The 27,036-nt window shown below is 40.3% G+C and overlaps 2 protein-coding genes across 2 annotated transcripts; both read left to right on the top strand.

Moving 5' to 3' along the window:
- The first annotated feature begins 590 nt into the window (after positions 1-590).
- Positions 591-11,551, top strand: LOC132455067 (myosin heavy chain, fast skeletal muscle-like). Its single transcript, XM_060048776.1, has 41 exons — positions 591-648; positions 1,234-1,271; positions 1,372-1,590; positions 1,675-1,818; positions 1,904-2,060; positions 2,153-2,180; positions 2,301-2,412; positions 2,539-2,631; positions 2,715-2,778; positions 2,861-2,959; positions 3,140-3,243; positions 3,615-3,753; positions 3,912-4,030; positions 4,117-4,266; positions 4,363-4,533; positions 4,622-4,925; positions 5,020-5,093; positions 5,183-5,270; positions 5,374-5,491; positions 5,609-5,732; positions 5,811-5,947; positions 6,034-6,289; positions 6,385-6,627; positions 6,724-6,900; positions 6,986-7,131; positions 7,216-7,306; positions 7,394-7,783; positions 7,889-8,015; positions 8,187-8,305; positions 8,433-8,629; positions 8,715-8,898; positions 8,998-9,163; positions 9,266-9,390; positions 9,485-9,793; positions 9,886-10,089; positions 10,189-10,314; positions 10,392-10,562; positions 10,644-10,748; positions 10,845-10,940; positions 11,024-11,155; positions 11,251-11,551. Exons 3-41 carry the CDS (start codon positions 1,384-1,386, stop codon positions 11,269-11,271), a joined length of 5,817 nt encoding a protein of 1,938 aa, XP_059904759.1. The 5' UTR covers positions 591-648; positions 1,234-1,271; positions 1,372-1,383; the 3' UTR covers positions 11,272-11,551.
- Positions 11,552-15,953: 4,402 nt separating this feature from the next.
- Positions 15,954-26,680, top strand: LOC132455083 (myosin heavy chain, fast skeletal muscle-like). Its single transcript, XM_060048799.1, has 40 exons — positions 15,954-16,062; positions 16,442-16,656; positions 16,733-16,876; positions 16,984-17,140; positions 17,255-17,282; positions 17,371-17,482; positions 17,561-17,653; positions 17,753-17,816; positions 17,899-17,997; positions 18,203-18,306; positions 18,404-18,542; positions 18,658-18,776; positions 18,974-19,123; positions 19,199-19,369; positions 19,457-19,760; positions 19,969-20,033; positions 20,119-20,206; positions 20,292-20,409; positions 20,498-20,621; positions 20,716-20,856; positions 20,950-21,201; positions 21,307-21,549; positions 21,641-21,817; positions 21,897-22,042; positions 22,156-22,246; positions 22,331-22,720; positions 22,806-22,932; positions 23,251-23,369; positions 23,476-23,672; positions 23,764-23,947; positions 24,044-24,209; positions 24,294-24,418; positions 24,535-24,843; positions 24,955-25,158; positions 25,301-25,426; positions 25,650-25,820; positions 25,902-26,006; positions 26,084-26,179; positions 26,266-26,397; positions 26,489-26,680. The coding sequence occupies exons 1-40, from the start codon at positions 15,969-15,971 to the stop codon at positions 26,507-26,509; spliced, it is 5,910 nt and encodes a 1,969-aa protein (XP_059904782.1). The 5' UTR covers positions 15,954-15,968; the 3' UTR covers positions 26,510-26,680.
- The last annotated feature ends 356 nt before the right edge of the window (positions 26,681-27,036 follow it).

The raw sequence follows: 27,036 nt of genomic DNA on the forward strand, positions 1-27,036 counted from the left end.
CTAAATTTGACTCAGTTTACTTTACTTTTCTGTGAGTCTTTTGGATGAGATAGAAATAGTGATGGGTTTGAAATCTCAAAAATCATATTTACATACTGCAACACTACACCCATAGAAAGAGTCAGGTTTCCCCATTGAAACACAAAGTCCAGTGTGTTGTAAGCAGCAAGCATCCAGTTATGGTCTTAATAATAGAAAATCGTTTTATTGTCTTATTTATATATTTTGTCATTCTTGGTGTTCAAGTATCTTTAAGATAGGGGACATTTATAAATAGGAGTCAAAGAGAAATTTTAAGAAGCATAAAATACAAATTAAATGTATAGATCATCATGGGTGTCTTGCGCAGTAAATCAACTGCATACATCGAATATTTTATAGGGATAAATGTTTAGATAGATTACGCTGATCTTACAACACACTAAAACTGTTATTATATTAATTGTTCTTCATTGCATGTGTTCATTTGCTATTTGCAAATCCACCCAATAGTTTGTACAGAACACATAGCAAAAGAAAACCAAATCTATAAGAGGGTTTGCGTCTCATGCCCATATTTAGCGTGTACTTAACCTGTGGTCTGCTATATAAGAGGACCCTAACAGGGATGAACAGCTTGCAGGGCAGTTGAGGAAGAAACAACTGGTGGTAAGTCAGAGTCACGCGAAAGCTCTCTTTCATTCAAAACTTTGATGCTATGTTTGATTTTCACTTGAAACGTTTAATTTATAGGTATCAGAGATGTGATAAACCTGCAGTTACAATATTATACACTGTTCTTAATCATGAAGGTGGAACAACATTCTGACGTGATTGATGTGATTGATGTGATTGACGTGATTGACGTGTTCAAAAAAGTTATGTGTCGTGTTACCATAGCCATATCACTAAATTCACACTATGTTTTTTGGCTACGGCCTGATTTGACAATTCACAAAGAACTAGGCTAGAGGGTAATGCAGAGTGATATAACAGATCTAAATGATTCAAATATTCTATGCATAGTTGGACTCTCACTCGATACTGATGTTAAGTTTAGAGATTGTTTTAAGCAAAAATATTACGTTGCATGACACATGCATGACATCCTTCTGATTGGATTTTTAGGACTATGAATCTGCGTTTACAAATAAATATACTATTCCTCGTTGAATGTTGGTAAACTTTCCTAAAGTACTTTCCGAAGTAGATTACTCACTTGACTGTTGACAATGTTTTGACTTCCAATTTCAGGGCTGAACTTGAAGATTTCTCATCGGAAGAAGCACAAGGTAAGAGTTATTTCATGTCGGCCATACCGATCTCTATGAGAACAATGTGAGGACAAAACATATGAGATATATCAAAATATTTCCTGTCTTTTTCTGACAGTAAGCTGCCACCATGAGTACGGACGCAGAGATGGCCTATTACGGCAAGGCTGCGATTTACCTCCGTAAACCAGAGAAGGAGAGGCTTGAGTCCCAGAGCAGGCCCTTTGATGCCAAGAGTGCTGCATATGTGGCTGATGTCAAGGAGCTGTACATGAAGTGTACAATCATTAAGAAGGAGGGTGGCAAAGTCACTGTTAAACTGTTGGAAACAGAGGAGGTAGGCTCAGTTCATTTATTGCCCTTTAGAAAACAGTTTGACACATGTTTCAAAGATAACCATTTTCTTTTTTTCCTGTTTTAGGAGAGGACAGTGAAGGAGGCTGATGTTACACCCATGAATCCTCCCAAGTATGACAAAATTGAGGACATGGCCATGATGACCCATCTCAATGAAGCCTCTGTGTTGTATAACCTCAAAGAGCGTTATGCAGCTTGGATGATTTACGTAAGATATTTCTCAGACTACATGAAGTTAAATATTACTTAACAATATCACATATTAATGATAATCTCCAAATGATTTCCTTCAGACCTACTCTGGTCTGTTCTGTGCCACTGTAAACCCCTACAAGTGGCTCCCAGTGTACGATCAGGAGGTTGTCAATGCCTACAGAGGCAAGAAGCGTATGGAGGCTCCACCCCACATCTTCTCTGTCTCTGACAACGCCATCCAGAACATGCTTACTGGTATGTATAAGCAAATGATGTAGACGTAAATGAATTCATTTTTTTTTTAATTGTTTAAATAAATGTAATCCTTTCATTAATTTATTTTGCAGATAGACAGAATCAGTCGGTCTTGATCACGTAAGTTTATATCCGTTCTTGATGTTCAGTTAAATTATTTAACCTCAGAAGTAAAAATCGAATTTCCCAAATATCTTACAAAGAATCTGAAATTGTTAAATACATTATTTTCATACCCAGTGGAGAATCCGGTGCTGGAAAGACGGTGAACACCAAGCGTGTCATCCAGTACTTTGCTACTATCGCAGTGAGTAGTGACAAGAAGAAGGACCAAGGCGCTGGAAAAATTCAGGTATGTTTTAAAAAACATAAAATCAGCACAATATATTCAAAAATATATTAATATAAGACTTGAAACACACAAGAGATGAAGGGATGCCCTGAGAACTGAGGAGGAATACTGGAACTTTCATCATAGGGCTCATTGGAGGACCAAATTATTGCAGCCAATCCCCTGCTGGAGGCCTACGGTAATGCCAAGACTGTGAGAAATGACAACTCATCCCGTTTCGTAAGTACAAACTTAACATGACAAATATACTCAATTATATACTTGATCTTTGACAAAAACTGAAATAAGACTTTTATAAACAGGGTAAATTCATCAGAATCCATTTCGGTGCAACTGGTAAACTGTCCAGTGCTGACATTGAGACTTGTAAGTATCTAGTACCCAAACACCAATGAATAAACTGTCAATATTGGTGGAATAGGTTTTGATTCATGAATGGGCCTTATAGATCTGCTGGAGAAGTCCCGAGTGACATTCCAGCTTCCTGCCGAGAGAGGCTACCACATCTTCTATCAGATGATGACCAACCACAAACCTGAGATCGTTGGTAAGATGGTGTAGCAGAGAGAAATAAGTCATTTCAAGATGTATTGTTATAAAGGGTTCCCTTTAACTTATTTAAATCTGTATTTGAAGTACCAAATTTAGTTAAAGGTTGTAATGGTTGTTCCAAGTACAAATTTAAGTCTTTCAAATATCCATACTTTTATCCATTTATTTTCTCCAGAAATGACCCTCATCACCACCAACCCCTACGACTTCCCCATGTGCAGTCAGGGTCAGATCACTGTGGCCAGCATTGATGACAAAGAGGAGCTGGATGCTACTGATGTGAGTCACTGTTTACAACTACCTTAGGTAGCCTTTTTAACAGGCAGGGACTGACTGGGACGAAATAATGGCTTGGGACTTAAGGCTGATCAAAAAACTAGGAGGGCTTAAAGTCATTGTTACAGCTTGCTGTCTCTACTCAGAATACTGCAGGCCGAGCTCAGTGCGCTCTGCTCTGTCAGTGTACGGCAGCAGTCGAATATTAATATGCGCTGCATACTTCTTACCGAGGCCGGGGGGGTTAGGGCTTATCGTACTGAAGTTTCAAGGCTAATTCCCATTGAAATTTTCTCAACTCTCCGTGTTTAAAGTCGGTCCTTTATATAAACGTCTGAGATAATTGTTTAATTACGTACTTTGTTCACCTACAGGCTGCTATTGATATTTTGGGATTCACTAATGAGGAGAAGATGGGCATCTACAAGTTTACTGGTGCTGTGCTTCACCACGGTAACATGAAGTTCAAGCAGAAGCAGCGTGAGGAGCAGGCTGAGCCTGATGGCAATGAGGGTGAGATGAAAATGTATTAAAACAACCAACGGACATTTTCAAATTCTAGGTTTGCTGTAAATAGATGTAGTTACAAAATTTACAGAAAATTCCCTGTGTAGAAATTCCCTAATTCTTTCAAAATTGTCCTAATTTCTTCTTTCATATAAACAATTTAGAGGCTGACAAAATCTCCTACCTGCTTGGTCTCAACTCTGCTGACATGCTCAAGGGTTTGTGCTACCCCAGAGTGAAGGTCGGAAATGAGTTTGTCACTAAGGGACAGACAGTACCTCAGGTATGGAAATACCATGGAATAATTATCAAGAAGTAAATCCAATAGTAGTCATTTGTAATTATATCTAATCTTCCACCCTGCTCTAGGTGTACAACTCAGTGAGTGCCCTGGGCAAGTCTATCTATGAGAGGATGTTCTTGTGGATGGTCATCCGTATCAACCAGATGCTGGATACCAAACAGCCAAGATCATCCTACATTGGTGTGCTGGACATCGCTGGTTTTGAGATCTTTGATGTAAGATTGCATTTCTTATAATAATAGTTTTGCTGACTTAAAGGCAAAGCAGTGTCACAGTTGATGAACATTCGCTAAACTAATGTTCTCTATCAGTATAACAGTATGGAGCAGCTGTGCATCAACTTCACCAATGAGAAACTGCAACAGTTCTTCAACCACCACATGTTCGTCCTTGAGCAAGAGGAGTACAAGAAGGAGGGCATCATCTGGGAGTTCATTGACTTCGGCATGGACTTGGCTGCCTGCATTGAGCTTATTGAGAAGGTAAACTTGACTTGTATGACAAAATATAAATTTTCTGTGATTCAAAAGTATCTTTTCACAATGTCCCATAATATTTCTTTCTAAACAGCCAATGGGAATCTTCTCCATCCTTGAAGAGGAGTGCATGTTCCCCAAAGCCTCAGACACTTCCTTCAAGAACAAGCTGTATGAACAGCATCTTGGCAAAAACAAAGCATTTGAGAAGCCCAAGCCGGGGAAGGGAAAGGTTGACGCTGATTTCGCCATGGTGCATTATGCTGGTACCGTGGCCTACAACGTCGCGGGCTGGCTGGACAAGAACAAGGATCCCCTGAACGATTCTGTCATTCAGCTCTACCAGAAATCCTCAAACAAACTGCTGCCTGTCCTGTATCCAGCTGTTTCTGCTGAAGGTACAATATCAATTTGAGGTCTCAAGTATTAAGACTTTGTAAATATTACTTTACTATTTAGTTACTCTAATTTCATGTTCACATGATATTTTAGAGGCTGGCGGTGGCGCCAAAAAAGGTGGCAAAAAGAAGGGTGGTTCCATGCAGACTGTGTCTTCACAGTTCAGGGTAAGCATTTGGGGAAAACTGAAGTTCATAAGTGAAATATATTTATTTGTAGTTGCTTTAAATTAAATATATGTATCTCACGTTAACAGGAGAATTTGGGTAAGCTGATGACCAATTTGAGGAGCACACATCCTCACTTTGTGCGTTGTCTCATTCCAAATGAGTCAAAAGTCCCAGGTAATATTATTTCAAATACTCTCTACATTGGGATTGTTTTGGAGTATGATATAGTCAAATGATTGTCATCTTTTGAAAGACAGAAATCTGTAACATTTCACAGGAATGATGGAGAACTTCCTGGTTATCCACCAGCTGAGGTGTAACGGTGTACTGGAGGGCATCAGAATCTGCAGAAAGGGCTTCCCCAGCAGAATCCTCTATGCTGACTTCAAGCAGAGGTTTGTCCTCATTGACTGCACGATTATATTGTCACAATTTTTTAATTAAAACCTCAGATATATATAACTTTTATACATTAACTTTTATTTTAAACCCTTCACATTGCACTCCTACAGATACAAAGTACTGAATGCCAGTGTCATTCCTGAGGGACAGTTCATTGACAACAAGAAGGCTTCTGAGAAACTGCTTGGATCCATTGATGTGCCTCATGATGAGTACAAATTTGGACACACCAAGGTATGTTTAATGGTGTCAAAAGTATGTTTGTACATGATTGGAAGTTACAATCTGACTCTATGTTTTTCTTACCTTAAGGTGTTCTTCAAAGCTGGTCTTCTGGGTACTCTTGAGGAGTTGCGAGATGAGAAGCTGGCGTCTTTGGTCGGAATGATCCAGGCTCTCTGTCGTGCTTTCCTCATGAGGAAGGAGTATGTGAAGATGCTTGAGACAAGGTATGTTTTGATTCAAAAGAAGATACTGTATGCCTATTTTGTCATTCAATAACTGTGCATTAAATGTACTGCACTTTTTGCCACAGGGAAGCTGTTTACACTATTCAGTACAACATCCGCTCATTCATGAATGTCAAACACTGGCCATGGATGAAGGTTTACTACAAGATCAAGCCTCTTCTGAAGACTGCTGAAACTGAGAAGGAGCTTTCTCAGATGAAGGAGAACTATGACAAGATGAAAACAGACCTGGCTACTGCCCTGGCCAAGAAGAAGGAACTTGAGGAGAAGATGGTTTCCCTCCTGCAGGAGAAAAATGACCTTTCGCTGCAAGTGGCCTCTGTAAGTAAACATTTGTTTGTGTGAACAAGTACACAAATTGAGATACATGTGAAATGACATGTGATATGACTGGTATGACGACACATTGTAAACAGGAAGGGGACAATCTGAATGATGCGGAAGAGAGGTGTGAGGGACTCATCAAGAGTAAGATCCAGCTGGAGGCCAGACTCAAAGAGACAACTGAAAGGCTGGAGGATGAGGAGGAAATGAATGCTGAGCTGACTGCCAAGAAGAGGAAACTGGAGGATGAGTGCTCTGAGCTCAAGAAGGACATTGATGACCTGGAACTCACCTTGGCCAAAGTGGAGAAGGAGAAGCATGCCACTGAGAACAAGGTTTGTCAAGATTGTCAGCACGTGAACAAAATAATAACCACAGAAGCTACCACATTACAAATTAGCAAGTATAACATGTTATTTTGTTTTGTTTAGGTGAAGAACCTAACTGAGGAGATGGCCTCTCAAGACGAGAGTGTTGCTAAGCTGTCAAAGGAAAAGAAAGCCCTCCAAGAGGCACATCAGCAGACTCTTGATGACCTACAGGCAGAGGAAGACAAAGTCAATTCTCTAACCAAGGCTAAGACCAAGCTTGAACAGCAAGTGGATGATGTGAGGTTACATTTTTTATGACATTAGAAAAAACATATAAAAAAATCTGAAATGCAATTTAATAATATGTATTCTTTAATTGCAGCTTGAAGGGTCTCTGGAGCAAGAGAAAAAGCTCCGTATGGACCTTGAGCGCGCCAAGCGTAAGCTTGAGGGTGACCTGAAATTGGCTCAGGAATCCATAATGGATCTTGAGAACGACAAACAGCAGTCTGATGAGAAACTCAAAAAGTAATGTGATTAAACAAAATTCTGCTTATTTTTAGAAAGATTCATACAATATTATTAAGTTGTGTTGTATTGTTTCATCATCAGAAAAGACTTTGAGACCAGTCAACTTCTTAGCAAGATTGAGGATGAGCAGTCCCTCGGTGCTCAGCTTCAGAAGAAAATCAAGGAGCTACAAGTAAGCAATTTATATGACAATCCCACATCAATGTTACTTAAATAATATTACATTCGTACAAAATTGTATGCATTCCTTACTCATTAGGCACGTATTGAAGAGCTGGAGGAAGAGATTGAGGCTGAGCGTGCTGCTCGTGCCAAGGTTGAGAAGCAGAGAGCTGATCTCTCCAGAGAACTTGAGGAGATCAGTGAGAGGCTTGAGGAGGCTGGTGGAGCCACTTCTGCTCAGATTGAGATGAACAAGAAGCGTGAGGCTGAGTTCCAGAAGCTGCGTCGTGACCTTGAGGAGTCCACCCTGCAGCATGAAGCCACTGCTGCTGCTCTGCGTAAGAAGCAGGCTGACAGTGTAGCAGAGCTGGGAGAGCAGATTGACAACCTCCAGCGTGTCAAGCAGAAGCTTGAGAAAGAGAAGAGCGAGTACAAGATGGAGATTGACGACCTCTCCAGCAACATGGAAGCAGTTGCTAAGGCCAAGGTGAAATATTTTTCAAATAAAAAACGAAATAGTTACAATTAATACTGCATAATCTACCACTATAAGCAACCACTAGTGCCAAAAACTAAAACGTTGTATAACCAGGGAAATCTGGAGAAGATGTGCCGTACCCTGGAGGACCAGCTGAGTGAAATCAAGGCCAAGAGTGATGAGAACAGTCGCCAGATAAATGACATCAGTGCTCAGAGAGCAAGGCTTTTGACAGAGAATGGTTAGTGTTCACAATTAACTAAAAACAATGCTGCATATTTGAATAACCCTAACAATCACCCAATATAACCGTAACACTAATCTCAAACAAATGCAGACTAACCTGATTCATGTATATGGAATAATGTGGTATTGCTATATTTTATAGATAACAATTTATTTCGTATCCTAGGTGAATTTGGTCGTCAGCTTGAGGAGAAAGAGGGTCTTGTATCCCAGCTCACCAGAGGCAAGCAGGCATTTACTCAACAGATTGAGGAGCTGAAGAGGCAAAATGAGGAGGAAGTCAAGGTATGAAATCATTCAAATAATTCAAATAATTGTTTAATTTTTTTCCATGGATCCATTATGTCATTGCAGGTTCTACTTTTTTGTATATTTAACTGAGTTAATTAAATGAGTCAATTACCTTTTGCAGGCCAAGAATGCTCTTGCTCATGGTGTGCAATCAGCCCGCCATGACTGTGACCTTCTGAGGGAGCAGTTTGAGGAGGAGCAGGAGGCCAAGGCTGAGCTGCAGCGTGGAATGTCCAAGGCCAACGGTGAGGTGGCTCAGTGGAGGAGCAAGTATGAAACTGATGCTATCCAGCGCACTGAGGAGCTGGAGGAGTCCAAGTAGGTCAAATACTTAATATCTTATCTAAAGTACACATTCTATTTTATGAATGTCCACAAATTAAACCATGTGGTACTCTAACAGGAAAAAGCTTGCCCAGCGCCTTCAGGAGGCTGAGGAACAGATTGAGGCTGTGAACTCAAAGTGTGCCTCACTGGAGAAGACCAAACAGAGACTCCAGGGTGAGGTGGAGGATCTCATGATTGATGTGGAGAGGGCCAACGGACTGGCAGCCAACCTTGACAAGAAGCAGAGGAACTTTGACAAGGTGTGTTGTCATTCATTGAGATGGCCTTTTAAATTGTATTATCCTTTGATTATTCTTCAAGTGATTAACATGTACCACTTTATTAATAATATTGTGCAGGTTTTGGCTGACTGGAAGCAGAAATATGAGGAGGGCCAGGCAGAGCTCGAAGGAACACAGAAAGAGGCTCGTTCTCTCAGCACTGAGCTTTTCAAGATGAAGAACTCCTATGAAGAAGCTCTGGATCAGCTGGAGACACTGAAGCGGGAAAACAAGAATCTGCAACGTGAGTCTCATTGTTAATTTTGGCTTGAAAATTTTCTACGTTTACTACACATATAGCTTGAAAGGAATTGGTAACAATATGTATGTTTAACCCTCTCCACAGAGGAGATTTCTGACCTAACTGAACAAATTGGTGAGAATGGAAAGAGCATCCATGAGCTTGAGAAGTCCAAGAAGCAGACGGAGACTGAGAAGTGTGAGATCCAGACAGCTCTTGAGGAAGCTGAGGTGATGATAATTTAATAATACAGCTATAATTTTTTCTTCGAGAAATAGAATATCTCCTTTAAATTAAATATACTAACATTGTTTTACAATTAAGGGTACTCTGGAGCATGAGGAATCCAAAATTCTGCGTGTTCAACTGGAGCTCAATCAGATTAAGGGTGAGGTTGACAGGAAGCTGGCTGAGAAGGATGAAGAGATGGAGCAGATCAAGAGGAACAGCCTGAGGATCACTGACTCCATGCAGAGCACGCTGGACTCTGAGGTCAGGAGCAGGAATGATGCCCTGAGAATCAAGAAGAAGATGGAGGGAGACCTGAATGAGATGGAGATCCAGCTTAGTCATGCCAACCGCCAGGCAGCTGAGGCCCAGAAGCAGTTGAGGAATGTTCAGGGACAACTGAAGGTATAACAAAAAAAAATATCAGCAAATATAAAATATAGTTGCTTTTATATCCTGTTGTGACCTCCTCTGTTGGGTTTTCATGTGAATATTAGGATGCCCAATTGCATCTTGATGATGCTGTCAGGGCAGGGGAAGACCTGAAGGAGCAGGCCGCCATGGTGGACCGTAGGAACGGTCTCATGATGGCTGAAATTGAGGAGCTGAGGGCAGCTCTGGAACAGACAGAGAGAGGCCGCAAAGTGGCTGAGCAAGAGCTGATTGATGCTAGCGAGCGTGTTGGACTGCTGCACTCTCAGGTAAGAAAACAACAAGAATCTTCCAAGAAAGGTGTCCCAAAATATTTAGCAAGATTATTGTACATCATAATTGCTTGCAAACATTGACATTTATTTCAGAATACAAGCCTCTTGAACACAAAGAAGAAGCTTGAGACTGACCTGGTCCAAGTCCAGGGTGAGGTGGACGACACCGTCCAGGAAGCCAGGAATGCTGAAGAGAAGGCCAAGAAGGCCATCACTGATGTAGGTTTGCTTTATTTGTTAATTCATGGATTTTACATTGATGGAATTCTATATTAAAACATTTTATTTTTGATTAGGCTGCCATGATGGCTGAGGAGTTGAAGAAAGAGCAAGATACTAGCTCTCACCTGGAGAGGATGAAGAAGAACCTGGAGGTCACAGTGAAAGACCTGCAGCACCGCCTGGATGAGGCTGAGAACCTGGCCATGAAGGGTGGCAAGAAGCAGCTCCAGAAACTGGAGTCCAGAGTGAGATAACGTCACACATGGATGCCTATATAGTTACAGTATAATAAGAGTACATTTATTGAATATATTTTATTTCTTAAGGTGCGTGAGCTGGAAACAGAGGTTGAGGGTGAACAGAGACGTGGGGCAGATGCTGTTAAGGGTGTCCGCAAATACGAGAGGAGAGTGAAGGAACTCACCTACCAGGTTTACCATGCTTACATTGAAAATAATATTCAAATTAATGAATATCAGAAAATATTATGGTTGAATTTCAAGGCATTACCATTTTCATCACTTTAGACTGAGGAGGATAAGAAGAATGGTGCCAGACTCCAGGATCTTGTCGATAAGCTACAGCTGAAGGTGAAGGCTTACAAGAGGCAGTCGGAGGAAGCGGTAAGTTGAAACTACACATCAGGTTATTGCATCAATTATAAGTACATCCTATTCAAACTAACACAATACAAATGTTCCTACAGGAGGAGCAGGCCAACTCTTACCTGTCCAAGTGCAGGAAGGTTCAACATGAGCTGGAGGAGGCTGAGGAACGTGCTGACATCGCTGAGACTCAGGTCAACAAGCTGAGGGTCAAGGGCCGGGATGCTGGCAAGGTAAACTGTCCAACCATGTTAACTTCATATTTAATCACAAATACAATAGAACAAATACAGATGGTAACAGCATTGCTATTTTTTTTTCTCAACAGGGAAAGGAAGCTGCTGAATAAGTTCAGTTTTGAATCGTTATTCATTTTGAAAAAACTAAAACATGGGCACATATCCCGGGGGGAGAACTTTCGAAAAACATGACATTTCCCCCCCCCCCAATAAGAATTATTGACAAATAAATTATGAAGTTGAAAATATATATTTAATATATATTATAAATATAGATTTAATATATATTTAATATGTATTTTAATATTCCATGTTTGTGGTTCCCCCTAAGTTGTAATGAGATCTGTGCCCTTATAACCAATTATCTTCAATAAAAGCTTTGAAGAATAATGATTTGTTTTTGTTTTACTCCTTTTGCTTCACTACATTTTTCAACAATGAACCAAAATGATCAAATAATTCCTCTAATTAAAATTACTATTTTATAAACAGATATAGTGATATCTAAAAGCAAATTTAACTGTTTGCTTTCTAAAATGGCCTGACCCCTCATATAGTCTGACGGTGACCCCTCATTGTCGCCTAGAAGGCTTATTAGTGGCGGGTCTCTTGGCCGACAAAGTATACAATCAATCAAAATATTTATCAAAACCTATTTCAGACTGATGATGCGGAAGCAGGCATGAAGGAGTGAAGACATAAAATAAGGTCCCTTCAGAAATGTGATGCATAAAGTATTGTGGCGACCAAAGGTGCAGACGCTCATTCAGATGCGCAAGGGATTCTGGGGGGTTCATTTATCCTGGAGGTTTGATCCCTTTCGGGGACAGCGTGGTTGCTGGGTGGAATGGGGTTAATGGGTTGGGGTAGTTAGTTAGTTGTGTGTTGTTGAGTGTTAACATGTTGTGTGCATCGTTGCCGCCACCGTCACCGAGAATGACGTTTATTGGTTGCGCTATTTTCCACGTTTTGAGACGAATAAAGGCAGTCCGTAGTCGTGCGGTGTATGGGACGCGGACTGCATAATTGGTTGAACCTGGGCTCCCGTCTCATCCTTCACGTGCTGCTCGCCACAGTATTCTGTGCCCCCTTAGATGTAGGCTAATGGTGGCATGTCACACCTGGGCCGTCCACAAGCAATACATTTTTCTTAATAGACATAACCTTGTACACTCACACAAAAAAGTATAGTGGAAATCCATAGAAACAAGATAAGTTACAACCTTATCAAAACATTAAATACATAGAAAATCGTTAATGCGAGATGAACCAGAAATCCATCACTCATTCAGCTGATAGTAGCCTACTTTTCTACACTCAGTAATCACACGCTCATTATGTTAATTCGATCACTCGTCAATTGCGTTTCGATTGACTTGTTTTGTTTTTATAGTTCAACCGCTCACATTTTGCTCACCAGTATTTTTCGAGGCTTTGTTCTCTCATTCAAATCATCGTTTTTCTTGGCTTTCTTCCCGCTGCTTTTTGTATTTGTATGCAATCACATAAACCGGATCCGACCCCTTGAAGGAGTAGTCTTCCATTCTGGTAAAATAGCTCTCTGAAGGATTACATCTACTACCGGCTAACTTGTCATTAAGTCAGTTAACATTACCGAATGTGTCCATCAATGTGGGGACATACTTCCTCGGTTGCGATTTTTATGTAGACTACTCACTATGCTAATGATAGTTATACCTTTGCTAATGAATGATCTTGATAGCCACATGAATCCGGTGAAACTGCTGTCACTGACGATTACCGCACTGCGCATGGGCAACAATCATTTTCCCGCGCTAATCAAGCTAGGATTATCCGATCATTAGGACAAGGAGATGACAATCAGATGTTCAGTGGACCCAGGCAATGAGATCTTTGTATTGAATAAGTCCAAAATGGTGGTGGTGTTATTGGCCAATAAATTGAGTGTGTTTGCCAACTGTATCTTGGCTATCAGTATTCTTCAATCCTTAAGAGTCATGACAAGGCACAAATTAATCTGTAATATCACAGCATTTTTTGATAGGACAAAAGCAAGGGGGTGGGGGGGGGGTTGTTACACCAGGTGCAACAAATACACCACTTCCATCATTAGGGTTAAATTCGCTACATATAACTATATCAACATAATGAATAAAGCATAAGGGTGATAATTTGTTCTAAAGTGATACCACTGAAAAATATTGCATAATTGATTTATTTTGATCATTGATTTCAAGACAAACCATCTCCGAGAAAGTTTTAGTTATTTTTAGAGTTTTAGATTAAGATTACCTGTGAGTCCCGGAATAACCGTCTAGAAGCGCCAACCACAACGTCTTCATTAACCAACCATAAAAAAGCACAAGTGAAGTCAAGTTATATTCTAGTCTCATTGCAGTTGAAACAATCGCAGCCCACTATGTCAATGACAGGCATTTAATTAAGCATAGTCGTCTTCAGGAGTCCTCTATATCACAAGGCTCAGAGGAACACATTGCCTCATCAGATTAGCTGTCAATGGTTACCCTTCTCACCCTTCTCATGTGCGTGACTTGCAGCCGCAGGGTTTTCAACAGACACACATTTGGTTGCTGGCCTTGGGGGCCAAGCCCCATTGGAAATTACTTTGGACTTAACCTTTTGTTTGATAATATTAGTAGCTGTTTTCATTAAGGCTTTCAAATTATTCAGTTTAGCCAGTGTTGAACGCAGTTGTCAGAGTTCTATTTGATAATATTCTCGTAATCCTTGATGAAGACCACACTTCAAATTAAATAAATAATGTATAGCTCTTTTGTAGCTACTTAACCATTATCTTTGATTCAGTCAAACATTAAATGTTGCTGGATTGGTTGCTGTTGATTATGCATTTGTGGCTAATCAATACATTTGAGTTGTTTTTGTTACTTGAGGTTGCGGAGGGATGTTGGCCTTTCTTCATTGAGCGTATTTGAGGGCTAAGCAATCTGAAAGAGCACTTCAATATGTATATTTTCGTGAGAATAAAAAAGTAGGTGGCTGTTGAGAGGGTTATTCAAGTGTTGTCTATGCAACAATGAAATATTATATATTAAACTGTTAATTTTTCAATAAATAATAATTTGATAAAACAAACAATGCTTACAATAATGTTTGTTCACAAAAGTACTTTGTTAACTTTCTGTTTGAGTTTGTATAATGTGGCACACATAAAACCCATTGCCCTGCAAGAAATACAGCCTGTCAAGCACGGCATAGCAAAGTGTGATGCAAATGAATAGCTGGGGACACAAAATATCAAAAGCCCCCCCAGCCAAGCTATCTAACACCACGCTCACTGGTGTGGCATTGACATTGTTGTTTGCTATATCAGGCTATAACGTCCGATGGCCCTTTGGCGGAGTGGCCAATGTATTGCACTTCCAGTACTTTTTAGATTTAGATTTAGATTTAGAATACTCTCAAAACTGCCTATGATGCGCCCTTATTGAAATGGCCACATCTGCACTCCTCCCCCAAGATTTCATCACTCGAAAAACCCATTTTTCCATTTATCTGGCAGGATTTGGACTGTTGTGTGTATGGAACATATGTCAGGAAGTTGTGGTCCCTTTGAAATTGGAACGAGTCGTATTTGTTTAGGCTATTTTGATAGATTGCTGTTGAGGGTATATTTATTTATTGTTTTCAAACATTAATAATACTATTGCAATTTGAATGTCAATCCACCGTTTGAAGGGCGTAGCCTCGGCATATTCAACCTTCACTGATCAACAGGCATGTCAGTTTGAAGGGCATTGCTTGGGTCTATAGAATTTTCACTGACCAACCGACATGTCAGTTTGAAGGGCATTGCTGGGGTCTAGAGAATCTTCACTGACCAACAGACATGTTACTGTGAAGGGCATTGTTTCGGTCTAGAGATCTTAACTGACAAATAGACATGTCAGTGTGAAGGGCATTGCTTGGCTCTAGAGAATCTTCACTGACCAACAGACATGCCATTGCATGTTCCGGCAGTTATTGTTTCTTCCTTGTTTTTCTGAACCAATATTAAACACAGGTAAATATAGTAATATTTTGGATAATTTGTTCAGTTACGCACAGGCTTTGGATTTTGAGAAAATTAACAAAGTGTAGTGTGTGGGGGAAATAAGAGGGAAATACTTTATAAGATTCAGAGAGTAGTTGCTAAACATTAGCTAACCAACAGCCATTTTGAATATACTCTGTATTCAATCATGATTCATTGCTGCAGTGTGATTCACAACGTTCTGCAAAACTGTTAATCTAGTATCATTGACTTGATTAATACAAATTTGTGTGTGTGTGTGTGTGTGTGTGTGTGTGTGTGTGTGTGTGTGTGTGTGTGTGTGTGTGTGTGTGTGTGTGTGTGTGTGTGTGTGTGTGTGTGTGTGTGTGTGTGTGATATAAGCCCCTCTGAAAGGTCATGGTCACAAGTTTCTGGTTGAAGATGGCTTGGTATGATGTCATAAAACTCCAAAGTATTTCAAACCGTCTGCCTATTCCGGCAATGACAATGTACATGCCACAGACGTTTTTATTTATAGATTATTTTTAACCTTGCCCTTCTGTTAAACCGTCCTCCGCTGTTGCCACGGTTATGGTTAAAGAATAGGGAAACTATTGTCGTCTTTGTGTTTATTTTTTACAATATCCCAAAGAAGACAATTGGTCTTGGCTTCATGAAAATGTAAATATTGGATGACACACAGTACTAAAAAGCACTTTTTTATTATCCATACATAAAAAAAATAGAGGTTGGCATGTACCTGGAGAAGTTCCAATGAACTGTCAAATGTAAATCAGAATAGATTTCAATGGCATGGCCATATTCAGCGTATGCCATGCACACAATCCTCTATATAAGAAGGCCCAGGAAGGGATTGAGACATTTGAAGAAGAAGTTACAACTGGTGGTAAGTCTCACTGATCATTCATCCATCACCCTTAGAAAAGCTCATGGTATAGAGTGGCTTTCTTTTTCTTTGTCTTTTCAAAGTGTTGGTGTTGTAATTTAACATGAGGTTAGCCATATCCAACACTTACTATCGAGATGGATGCATTAGTCATAGGTTCAGATTTATTCCTAATTTTTTCTGGGTTTATGTTCAGATTATGCTGGTTATTTCCATGGCATTGTGGGTGAAAAAAAGCATGACATTTTATTTAATCTAAACTATCTTTGGTTGAGTGGAAGAAAGGGGTAAGGGATATTTAACACAAAACATTCTCATCGTCTACAATTAATTTTAAAACAGGTGATGAAAAATCTGTATATGTTTTGCATGAAATAAGCCTCCATCATGAGTACGGACGCAGAGATGGCCGTTTACGGCCAGGCTGCCATTTACCTCCGGAAGCCAGAGAAGGAGAGGCTTGAGGCCCAGAGCAAGCCCTTCGATGCCAAGAGTGCTGCATATGTGACTGATGTGAAGGAACTTTACCTCAAGTGTACAATCCTGAAGAAGGAGGGTGGCAAAGTCACCGTCAAAGTTCATGATACAGAGGAGGTAGGCTGCAGTTCATTGATTCAAGGGCAGCGATAGTAACAGGGGAGCAAATTCTAAAAATTGGTTTCCCTTTCAGGAAAAGACAGTCAAAGATGATGATGTCACACCCATGAATCCTCCCAAGTACGACAAGATTGAGGACATGGCCATGATGACCCATCTCAATGAAGCCTCTGTGTTGTATAACCTCAAAGAGCGTTATGCAGCATGGATGATCTACGTAAGATGTGTTTTGAGTAAAGGACATAGTAAGGTACAATATATTTCGGATCCCATCTTAAATATTAGTAAATTAGTCAATTTCATTATAACTGTTTTCTATTTCAGACCTACTCTGGCCTGTTCTGCGCCACTGTAAACCCCTACAAGTGGCTCCCAGTGTACGACCAGCATGTTGTTTGTGCATACAGAGGCAAAAAGCGTATGGAGGCTCCACCTCACATCTTCTCTGTCTCTGACAATGCTTATCAGTTCATGCTCACTGGTATGTAGGCCTACAAGCCAAGTTGATATATACTTTATCAGTGTTCAGCAAAGAGATTTGCTACTCATGTTAAACTATTTTAACATAAGTATTTCTTTCATATTTCCTTTCTAGATAGGGAAAACCAGTCTGTCTTGATCACGTACGTTTTATAATGGTTACAGTCATGATATAATATGAAATATAAAAAAATTATGTGCAACCACTTAATGTATTGTTGCTATCTATAGTGGAGAATCCGGTGCTGGAAAGACAGTGAACACCAAGCGTGTCATCCAGTACTTTGCGACCATCTCAGTGGGTGGGGACAAGAAGAAGGACATAGGGGCTGGAAAGATACAGGTATGTTTAAAAATAAAATAATTAGAGATAATGAAATCCTTATTATTGATATTAAGCACTTTGTAATGTTTATCATAGGGGTCACTGGAGGACCAGATCATTGCAGCCAATCCCCTGCTGGAGGCCTACGGTAATGCCAAGACTGTGAGAAATGACAACTCCTCTCGTTTTGTAAGTAAAGACTTCTTGATAATTTCATCATCATACCATACCAACCACAATGAAATACTGGATCTTTAAACAAGTTATGAATAATGCTTTCCCAAACAGGGTAAATTCATCCGAATCCATTTTGGGACCTCTGGTAAACTGTCCAGTGCTGACATTGAGACTTGTAAGTATCTAGTAACCAAATACCAATGAATAAATTCTCATTATTGGTAGCATAGGTTTTGATTCATGAATGGACCTTATAGATCTGCTGGAGAAGTCCAGAGTGACATTCCAGCTTCCTGCTGAGAGAGGCTATCACATCTTCTACCAGATGATGACCAACCACAAACCTGAGATCATTGGTGAGCTTGTGTAATAGTTAGACATAGGAAAAAAAAATAGTCCTACTGAAGTTCAGCTATTTAAGGGGAAAGTTTGAACACATGCAAGTGCGAAGCAAGGATTTCAATCTTTGATTCAAAAGGTATCTGTTAGCTTGCAAAAAACAGGTGAGAAATTAATTTGAATAAAATAAGGGCAGGAAATGACATTTGTTTAATCCCTCAGAAATGACCCTCATCACCACCAACCCCTACGACTTCCCCACGTGCAGCATGGGTCAGATCACTGTGGCCAGCATTGATGACAAAGAGGAGCTGGATGCTACTGATGTCAGTGAATGTAGTCTTTTTATTACATTTTCTAGGAGGACATACTGTATATGAAAGTGATAACATGTCATAAGCATCATACTTATTTTCCATACAGACTGCTATTGATATTTTGGGCTTCACTAATGAGGACAAGGTGGGCATCTATAAGCTTACTGGTGCTGTGCTTCACCACGGTAACATGAAGTTCAAGCAGAAGCAGCGTGAGGAGCAGGCTGAGCCAGAAGGCACAGAGGGTTAGTTGAAAGTGCTATGTTTCAAGAGGTTTATTAATAATCCCTTATTAACAGGTTTTTCGCATGTTCTGAAGGATCTCATGAATGTACAGCATGTTTTCATATGAACTCTCAGATGCTGACAAAGTCGCCTATCTGCTGGGTCTGAATTCTGCTGACATGCTGAAAGGTTTGTGCTACCCAAGAGTGAAGGTCGGAAATGAATATGTCACCAAGGGACAGACTGTACCTCAGGTAAGCAAATGATTAAGGAATAATTAACAGTAATTTAGTATTTCAGGTTCAAAACCTTGAATAATTTGTCAAGAGGGAATTATAATCTTTCCTCAATAAAAAGTTGACCCTGTATTTCGTATAATAGTAATGGTAAATTAATTACGAAATTTTCCATTTTGGGATAAATAAAGTTTTTCTAATCTAAATGACTATAGGTGCTGAACTCAGTGAGTGCCCTGGCCAAGTCTATCTATGAGAGGATGTTCCTTTGGATGGTCATCCGTATCAACACGATGCTGGACACCAAGCAAGCAAGATCATCCTATATTGGTGTGCTGGACATTGCTGGATTTGAGATCTTTGATGTAAGTAATTGAAAAATGTAGGACAGAGCCATGTTGTAGTGGCTGAACGTTGTCTAAACTCACATTCCATATTAGTACAACAGCATGGAGCAGCTCTGCATCAACTTCACCAATGAGAAACTGCAACAGTTCTTCAACCACCACATGTTTGTCTTGGAGCAAGAGGAGTACAAGAAGGAGGGGATTATCTGGGAGTTCATTGACTTCGGCATGGACTTGGCTGCCTGCATTGAGCTTATTGAGAAGGTGACTTGATAACTATATCTTCATTCTTTGTTTGTTTGCCTGAAAAGTTACTTTTACTTATGTTTCATCAATCCTTTTTCTCTTAAGCCAATGGGCATCTTCTCCATCCTTGAAGAGGAGTGCATGTTCCCCAAGGCCTCAGACGTTACCTTCAAGGCAAAGCTGTATGACCAGCATCTTGGCAAGACCAAGGCATTTGAGAAGCCCAAGCCTGCAAAGGGCAAGGCTGAGGCCCACTTCTCCCTGGTGCACTATGCTGGTACTGTGGACTACAACATCACTGGCTGGCTGGACAAGAACAAGGATCCTCTGAATGACTCTGTTGTTCAACTATACCAGAAATCTGGAGTGAAACTGCTGCCTGTCCTGTACCCACCTGTAGCTTCCGAAGGTAAAATTCCTATATTAGGTCTTACATCCGCACAATAGGAAACAGGACCGTTTATTCATATTTCAATGCAACTCATAATATAATATCTATGACATAGACATTTAAACTTGTTTGTCCTCAACTATTAAACCATGCCTGTTACCATTTGTAAGATGCATGTTGAAATGGGTGTTTTCATTCAATGTGTTGATCAATATTTAATTCATAGATAGTACCAAGAAAGGAGGAAAGAAGAAGGGTGGTTCAATGCAGACTGTGTCTTCACAGTTCAGGGTGAGAATTTTGGACAACCTTAAAATCTTTGGACAAAAGATTTCCCCGGTAACATTTCATTTAAATGTATATTTAACATCTATAGGAGAACTTGGGCAAACTGATGACAAACTTGAGGAGCACCCACCCTCACTTTGTGCGTTGCCTGATTCCCAATGAGTCAAAGACTCCAGGTAGAATCCAATTCAGTTCTCCGTATGTTTTTTTTCAGGTTTTATGATAATCTGTTTTAATAATCAGAGTGGTAACTTCTCAAAGGTCTGATGGAGAACTTCCTGGTTATCCACCAGCTGAGGTGTAATGGTGTACTTGAGGGAATCAGAATCTGCAGAAAGGGCTTCCCCAGCAGAATCCTCTATGCTGACTTCAAGCAGAGGTATGTGCTCATTTAACAATGAACCACTTGAAATAAACCTTAAGGAATACATCTGAATAATACAATCAACCTCAACCCACTTTGACAGGTACAAAGTACTGAATGCCAGTGTAATCCCTGAGGGCCAGTTCATTGACAACAAGAAAGCTTCAGAGAAACTGCTTGGGTCAATTGATGTCAATCATGAAGAGTACAAATTTGGACACACCAAGGTATGTGTTCTTCCTTATGAATAATACTAATAGTTGTGGTATGTCCTTGATTATTATGAGATGATAATAATGAATTTCCAAAACCAATTCAAAGGTGTTCTTCAAAGCCGGTCTTCTGGGTACTCTTGAGGAGATGCGAGATGAGAAGCTTGCAACTCTGGTTGGAATGATTCAGGCTCTCTGCCGTGGTTTCCAAATGAGGAAGGAGTTCAAGAAGATGATGGAAAGAAGGCATGTTTGGAATATTTCTAACACATATTTATGTTTTAAAGTTTGGTACGATACTGAAAAGCAATATTTAATATAATGGTTCTTTTTTTACAGAGAGGCTGTTTATACAATTCAGTACAACATCCGCTCATTCATGAATGTCAAAACCTGGCCATGGATGAAAGTGTACTACAAGATCAAGCCTCTTCTGAAGAGTGCTGAAACTGAAAAGGAGCTCTCTGCGATGAAGGAGAACTATGAGAAGATGAAGAAAGACCTAGCTACTGCCCTGGCCAAGAAGAAGGAACTGGAGGAGAAAATGGTTTCTCTCCTGCAGGAGAAGAATGATCTTTCGCTGCAAGTGGCCTCTGTAAGTAAATGAAACAATGATTTACTTTTTTGATAACATGTACACACAGTGAGATACATGTAATACAACATGAGATATGACTGATATGGGGATGAATATTGACAGGAAGGAGAGAATCTGAATGATGCTGAAGAGAGGTGTGAGGGACTCATCAAGAGTAAGATCCAGCTGGAGGCCAGACTCAAGGAGACAACTGAGAGACTGGAAGATGAAGAGGAAATGAATGCTGAGCTGACTGCCAAGAAGAGGAAACTGGAAGATGAATGCTCTGAGCTAAAGAAGGACATAGATGACCTGGAACTCACCTTGGCCAAAGTGGAGAAAGAGAAACATGCCACTGAGAACAAGGTTTGTAAAGTTGCAATGTCAGAAGAATGAACAAAAAAGACAAATAATAAAGTAACAAAAAACACCTGTCCTATTCTTCTGTTTTGTTTAGGTGAAGAACCTGACTGAGGAGATGGCCTCTCAGGATGAGAGTGTTGCTAAGTTGTCAAAGGAGAAGAAAGCCCTCCAAGAGGCACATCAGCAGACTCTTGATGACCTGCAGGCAGAGGAAGACAAAGTCAACACTCTGACCAAGGCCAAGACCAAGCTTGAACAGCAAGTGGATGATGTGAGATTACATACAATGTGCAATTTGGGAACATATTAATACGAATAAATTATAATACTTACATGTTACAAAATTGCAGCTTGAAGGTTCTCTGGAGCAAGAGAAGAAGCTCCGTATGGACCTTGAGAGAGCCAAGCGAAAGCTTGAGGGTGATCTGAAATTGGCTCAGGAATCCATAATGGATCTTGAGAACGACAAACAGCAGTCTGATGAGAAACTCAAAAAGTAATGTGATGACGAATTTGATAATAGCATGATCATCATTATGATTTACACATTTTAAAGATTAGTACAGGTATTAGGTTAAGTTAATTGATTGTATGCGATTCCATCTTCAGGAAGGACTTTGAAACCAGTCAGCTTCTTAGCAAGATTGAAGATGAGCAGTCCCTCGCTATTCAGCTTCAGAAGAAGATCAAGGAGCTTCAGGTAATATCATGTTTACGGTCACTTGACAAACAATATCCCTACTTGGTATATATATGTTTAAATAATGGTATTACTCCCTTTAAGGCCCGTATTGAGGAGCTGGAAGAAGAGATTGAGGCTGAGCGTGCTGCTCGTGCCAAGGTTGAGAAGCAGAGAGCTGATCTCTCCAGAGAACTTGAAGAGATCAGTGAGAGGCTTGAGGAGGCTGGTGGAGCCACTTCTGCTCAGATTGAGATGAACAAGAAGCGTGAGGCTGAGTTCCAGAAGCTGCGTCGTGACCTTGAGGAGTCCACCCTGCAGCATGAAGCCACTGCTGCTGCTCTGCGTAAGAAGCAGGCTGACAGTGTAGCAGAGCTGGGAGAGCAGATTGACAACCTCCAGCGTGTCAAGCAGAAGCTTGAGAAGGAGAAGAGCGAGTACAAGATGGAGATTGACGACCTCTCCAGCAACATGGAAACAGTTGCTAAAGCCAAGGTGAAATATTTTTTTAATATCTATATAGTGTGAACCTAATTAGAAGGAAAGCACTTTTGCTAACTTTTCAAAAATTAAACACCAGGGGAATTTGGAGAAGATGTGCCGTACCCTGGAGGACCAGCTGAGTGAAATCAAGGCTAAGAGTGATGAGAACAGTCGCCAGATAAATGACATCGGTGCTCAGAGAGCAAGGCTGTTGACAGAAAATGGCAAGTATGGATTTACTTTGGTTTGTCAATGGAGATCTGAAGTAAATAACTTCTCTGGACTATTTGTGAACTAAAAAAAATTGATTGAAGATATTATTTAAAGGGATTTTTCCTAATTTTAAATGGCACCGCCCTCATTTTTTAACGAGTGTAAATTTGATTTATGATTTTCAGGTCAAATGGACTCTTTATATTATTGTTGAATGTGCAATAACAAAATTCACATAGCTTGGGGGCCAAAGAAACACAGAATGGCACTCGAACATAAGTCATAGTTACTAACATTTTGATATAATTCATACATTTTTCTTAAACTAGGTGAATTTGGTCGTCAACTTGAGGAGAAAGAAGCTCTTGTCTCCCAGCTGACCAGAGGCAAGCAGGCCTATACTCAGCAGATCGAGGAGCTGAAGAGGCAAATTGAGGAAGAAGTTAAGGTATACAATCATACAAAAAACATTTAGATGATAGTTACATTATTTCATTGCAAGTTAGGACTTTCAGTTTAATTAAATTTGAGAATTCTGTCATTACCTTTTGTAGGCAAAGAATGCTCTTGCTCATGGTGTGCAATCAGCCCGCCATGACTGTGATCTTCTGAGGGAGCAGTTTGAGGAGGAGCAGGAGGCCAAGGCTGAGCTACAGCGTGGAATGTCCAAGGCCAACGGTGAGGTGGCTCAGTGGAGGAGCAAGTATGAAACTGATGCTATCCAGCGCACTGAGGAGCTTGAGGAGTCCAAGTGAGTCAAACATTTAATATTTTCATTTTCATTTAAGAGCACAAACTATTTGATGAATGCGCACAAATTAAGCCATGTTATTCTTTGACAGGAAAAAGCTTGCCCAGCGCCTTCAAGAGGCTGAGGAACAGATTGAGGCCGTGAACTCCAAGTGTGCCTCTCTGGAGAAGACCAAACAGAGACTCCAGGGTGAGGTGGAGGACCTCATGGTTGATGTGGAGAGGGCCAATGGACTGGCTGCCAACCTTGACAAGAAGCAGAGGAACTTTGATAAGGTGTGTGGCTGTGGATATTTTGGAGTTTCGGGAATGCTGACATTTGCATTGATCCATGACAAACCCAGAGACATTTTTCACACCGACAATGGACAGGTTCTGGCGGAGTGGAAGCAGAAATATGAGGAGGGCCAGGCAGAGCTTGAAGGAACTCAGAAAGAGGCTCGTTCTCTCAGCACTGAGCTTTTCAAGATGAAGAACTCCTATGAAGAAGCTCTGGATCAGCTGGAGACCCTGAAGCGTGAAAACAAGAATCTCCAACGTGAGTTAAATAATTTTACTTTAATAAAGCCCCATTAGAATGAATGAAATGAAATGATGTATATTAACATGAAAATCACTGCAGAGGAGATTTCTGACCTGAGTGAACAAATTGGTGAGACTGGAAAGAGCATCCATGAGCTGGAGAAGTCCAAGAAGCAGGTGGAGACAGAGAAGACTGAGATCCAGACAGCCCTTGAGGAAGCTGAGGTGAAAATAATACAATGAACATATTTTAATGCTCCTATATAATTTTTTCATTGGATTTTTACTGGATTAAAATATGTCCTTGCAAGTACTTAGTCTATCATTGCTTCAATACCTAGGGAACTCTGGAGCATGAAGAGTCAAAAATTCTGCGTGTCCAACTGGAGCTCAACCAGATTAAGGGTGAGGTTGACAGGAAGCTGGCTGAGAAGGATGACGAGATGGAGCAGATCAAGAGGAACAGCCTGAGGATCACTGACTCCATGCAGAGCACACTGGACTCTGAGGTCAGGAGCAGGAATGATGCCCTGAGAATCAAGAAGAAGATGGAAGGAGATCTGAATGAGATGGAGATCCAGCTGAGCCATGCCAACCGCCAAGCTGCTGAGGCCCAGAAGCAGCTGAGAAATGTTCAGGGACAACTGAAGGTACATCTCAACACTGCTGTATTGTACGGCCAAACCGCAGTCTTACTCTATTGGCAAATTGTGTTGAATTACAACCACATTGTGAGTTACGTATTTATTTTATGATATTAGGATGCCCAACTACATCTTGATGATGCTGTCAGAGGAGGTGAGGACCTGAAGGAGCAGGCTGCCATGGTAGACCGTAGGAACGGTCTCATGGTGGCTGAAATTGAAGAGCTAAGGGCAGCTCTGGAGCAGACAGAGAGAGGCCGCAAAGTGGCTGAGCAAGAGCTGATTGATGCCAGTGAGCGCGTTGGACTGCTGCACTCTCAGGTAAATAAACAAGAACACTTCTCCAATAATAATTCAATAAACTCTACGTGATATATATATATATATATATATATATATATATATACACACATGCCATTATGACAACTAAAGAAACTGATTGTTTATTTGTAAATTAATTTAGAATACAAGCCTCCTGAACACAAAGAAGAAGTTGGAGACAGATCTGGTCCAAGTCCAGGGTGAGGTGGACGACACCGTTCAGGAAGCCAGGAATGCTGAAGAGAAGGCCAAGAAGGCCATCACTGATGTAAGTTTGCTTTAATTGGATCTTTCTTGTCATGGAATTCTTGATAGGTTTCATAAATATTTTATATATTTTTCAGATTTATTAATAGCGAAGAAACCCTTCCCTCTTAATGTTCCTCTCTCTAAAAGTTATCTGAATTAGGTACATTCTTATTTTATTGTCTGCATATTGGAAAGTTTGACTCATTGGTGAAAATGAAACAAGAAATCCTGGGGTTTTCTAGGCTGCCATGATGGCTGAGGAGCTGAAGAAAGAGCAGGATACTAGCTCTCACCTGGAGAGGATGAAGAAGAACCTTGAGGTCACCGTGAAAGACCTGCAGCATCGCCTGGATGAGGCTGAGAACCTGGCCATGAAGGGTGGCAAGAAGCAGCTCCAGAAACTGGAGTCCAGAGTAAGATACTGTCACACATGGATGTCTATATAGTTACAGTATAATAAAAGTATATTTACTGAATAGATTTGATTTCTTAAGGTGCGTGAGCTGGAAACAGAGGTTGAGGGAGAACAGAGACGTGGAGTAGATGCTGTTAAGGGTGTCCGCAAATATGAGAGGAGGGTGAAGGAACTCACCTACCAGGTAGGTGTTAAAAAATCTTTGAATATTCAAAAATAGTATATTCTAATTGTAATGCATAATCGTTTTCTTTACTTTAGACTGAGGAGGATAAGAAGAATGGTGCCAGACTCCAGGATCTTGTAGACAAGCTGCAGCTGAAGGTGAAGGCTTACAAGAGGCAGGCTGAGGAAGCGGTAAGTCCATTAAATAAACAAACGAAAAAATATAACTGATTTTCTGTATATCACAAAACACTATGCACAACACAATGTTTCAACAGGAAGAGCAGGCCAACTCTTACCTGTCCAAGTGCAGGAAGGTTCAACATGAGCTGGAGGAGGCTGAGGAACGTGCTGACATCGCTGAGACTCAGGTCAACAAGCTGAGGTCTAAGAGCCGTGATGGTGGCAAGGTAGATTCAAATATTCCACGGGAACTCAGAAATAACTCCAATATAACAAGACACACTATGGTATAATATCCATATTTTCTTCTTCCTACAGGGAAAGGACCCTGCTGAATAAGTATTGCATTGCATCAAATCTAAATAAGCCATAAAATGATGTTATTTTGAGCTGCAATAATTCGAAATCTGCAGCTAAAGTTTGTTTGCAACATTTTGCAAGGCATCACATCAGAAATAGTCATAAAATGATGTAATTTTGAGCTGCAATAAATTGAAAACTAAAACAAAAGATTGTTTGGAATGTTTTTTTATCTATACCTGTGAGAACAACTGCCTGGTTTGCATGGATCAGGATGACAATATCTTCATAATGTGTTTTGTCTCACATTCGCAACAAAATACAATATTTAAGGTCTGTGTTTGCAATGACATCTACTATATGAATACATATACTACATACAACGCATGTTCAGATGACAGATATGTCTACCTGTAGGCCTATATCATTTATACATGTATAAAATAATATAATATATAATACTAAGCTATATAATACTAGGTACATTTTAAATAGCTAGTAATCTAGCTGGCACAGATTAGACTTTCTTGCTAGCACACTATAGTTGCTATTTGATACGGTAGAAA

This window comes from Gadus macrocephalus, chromosome 4 (genome assembly GCF_031168955.1).
Source record: "Gadus macrocephalus chromosome 4, ASM3116895v1".
Classification (NCBI taxonomy): Eukaryota; Metazoa; Chordata; class Actinopteri; order Gadiformes; family Gadidae; genus Gadus; species Gadus macrocephalus.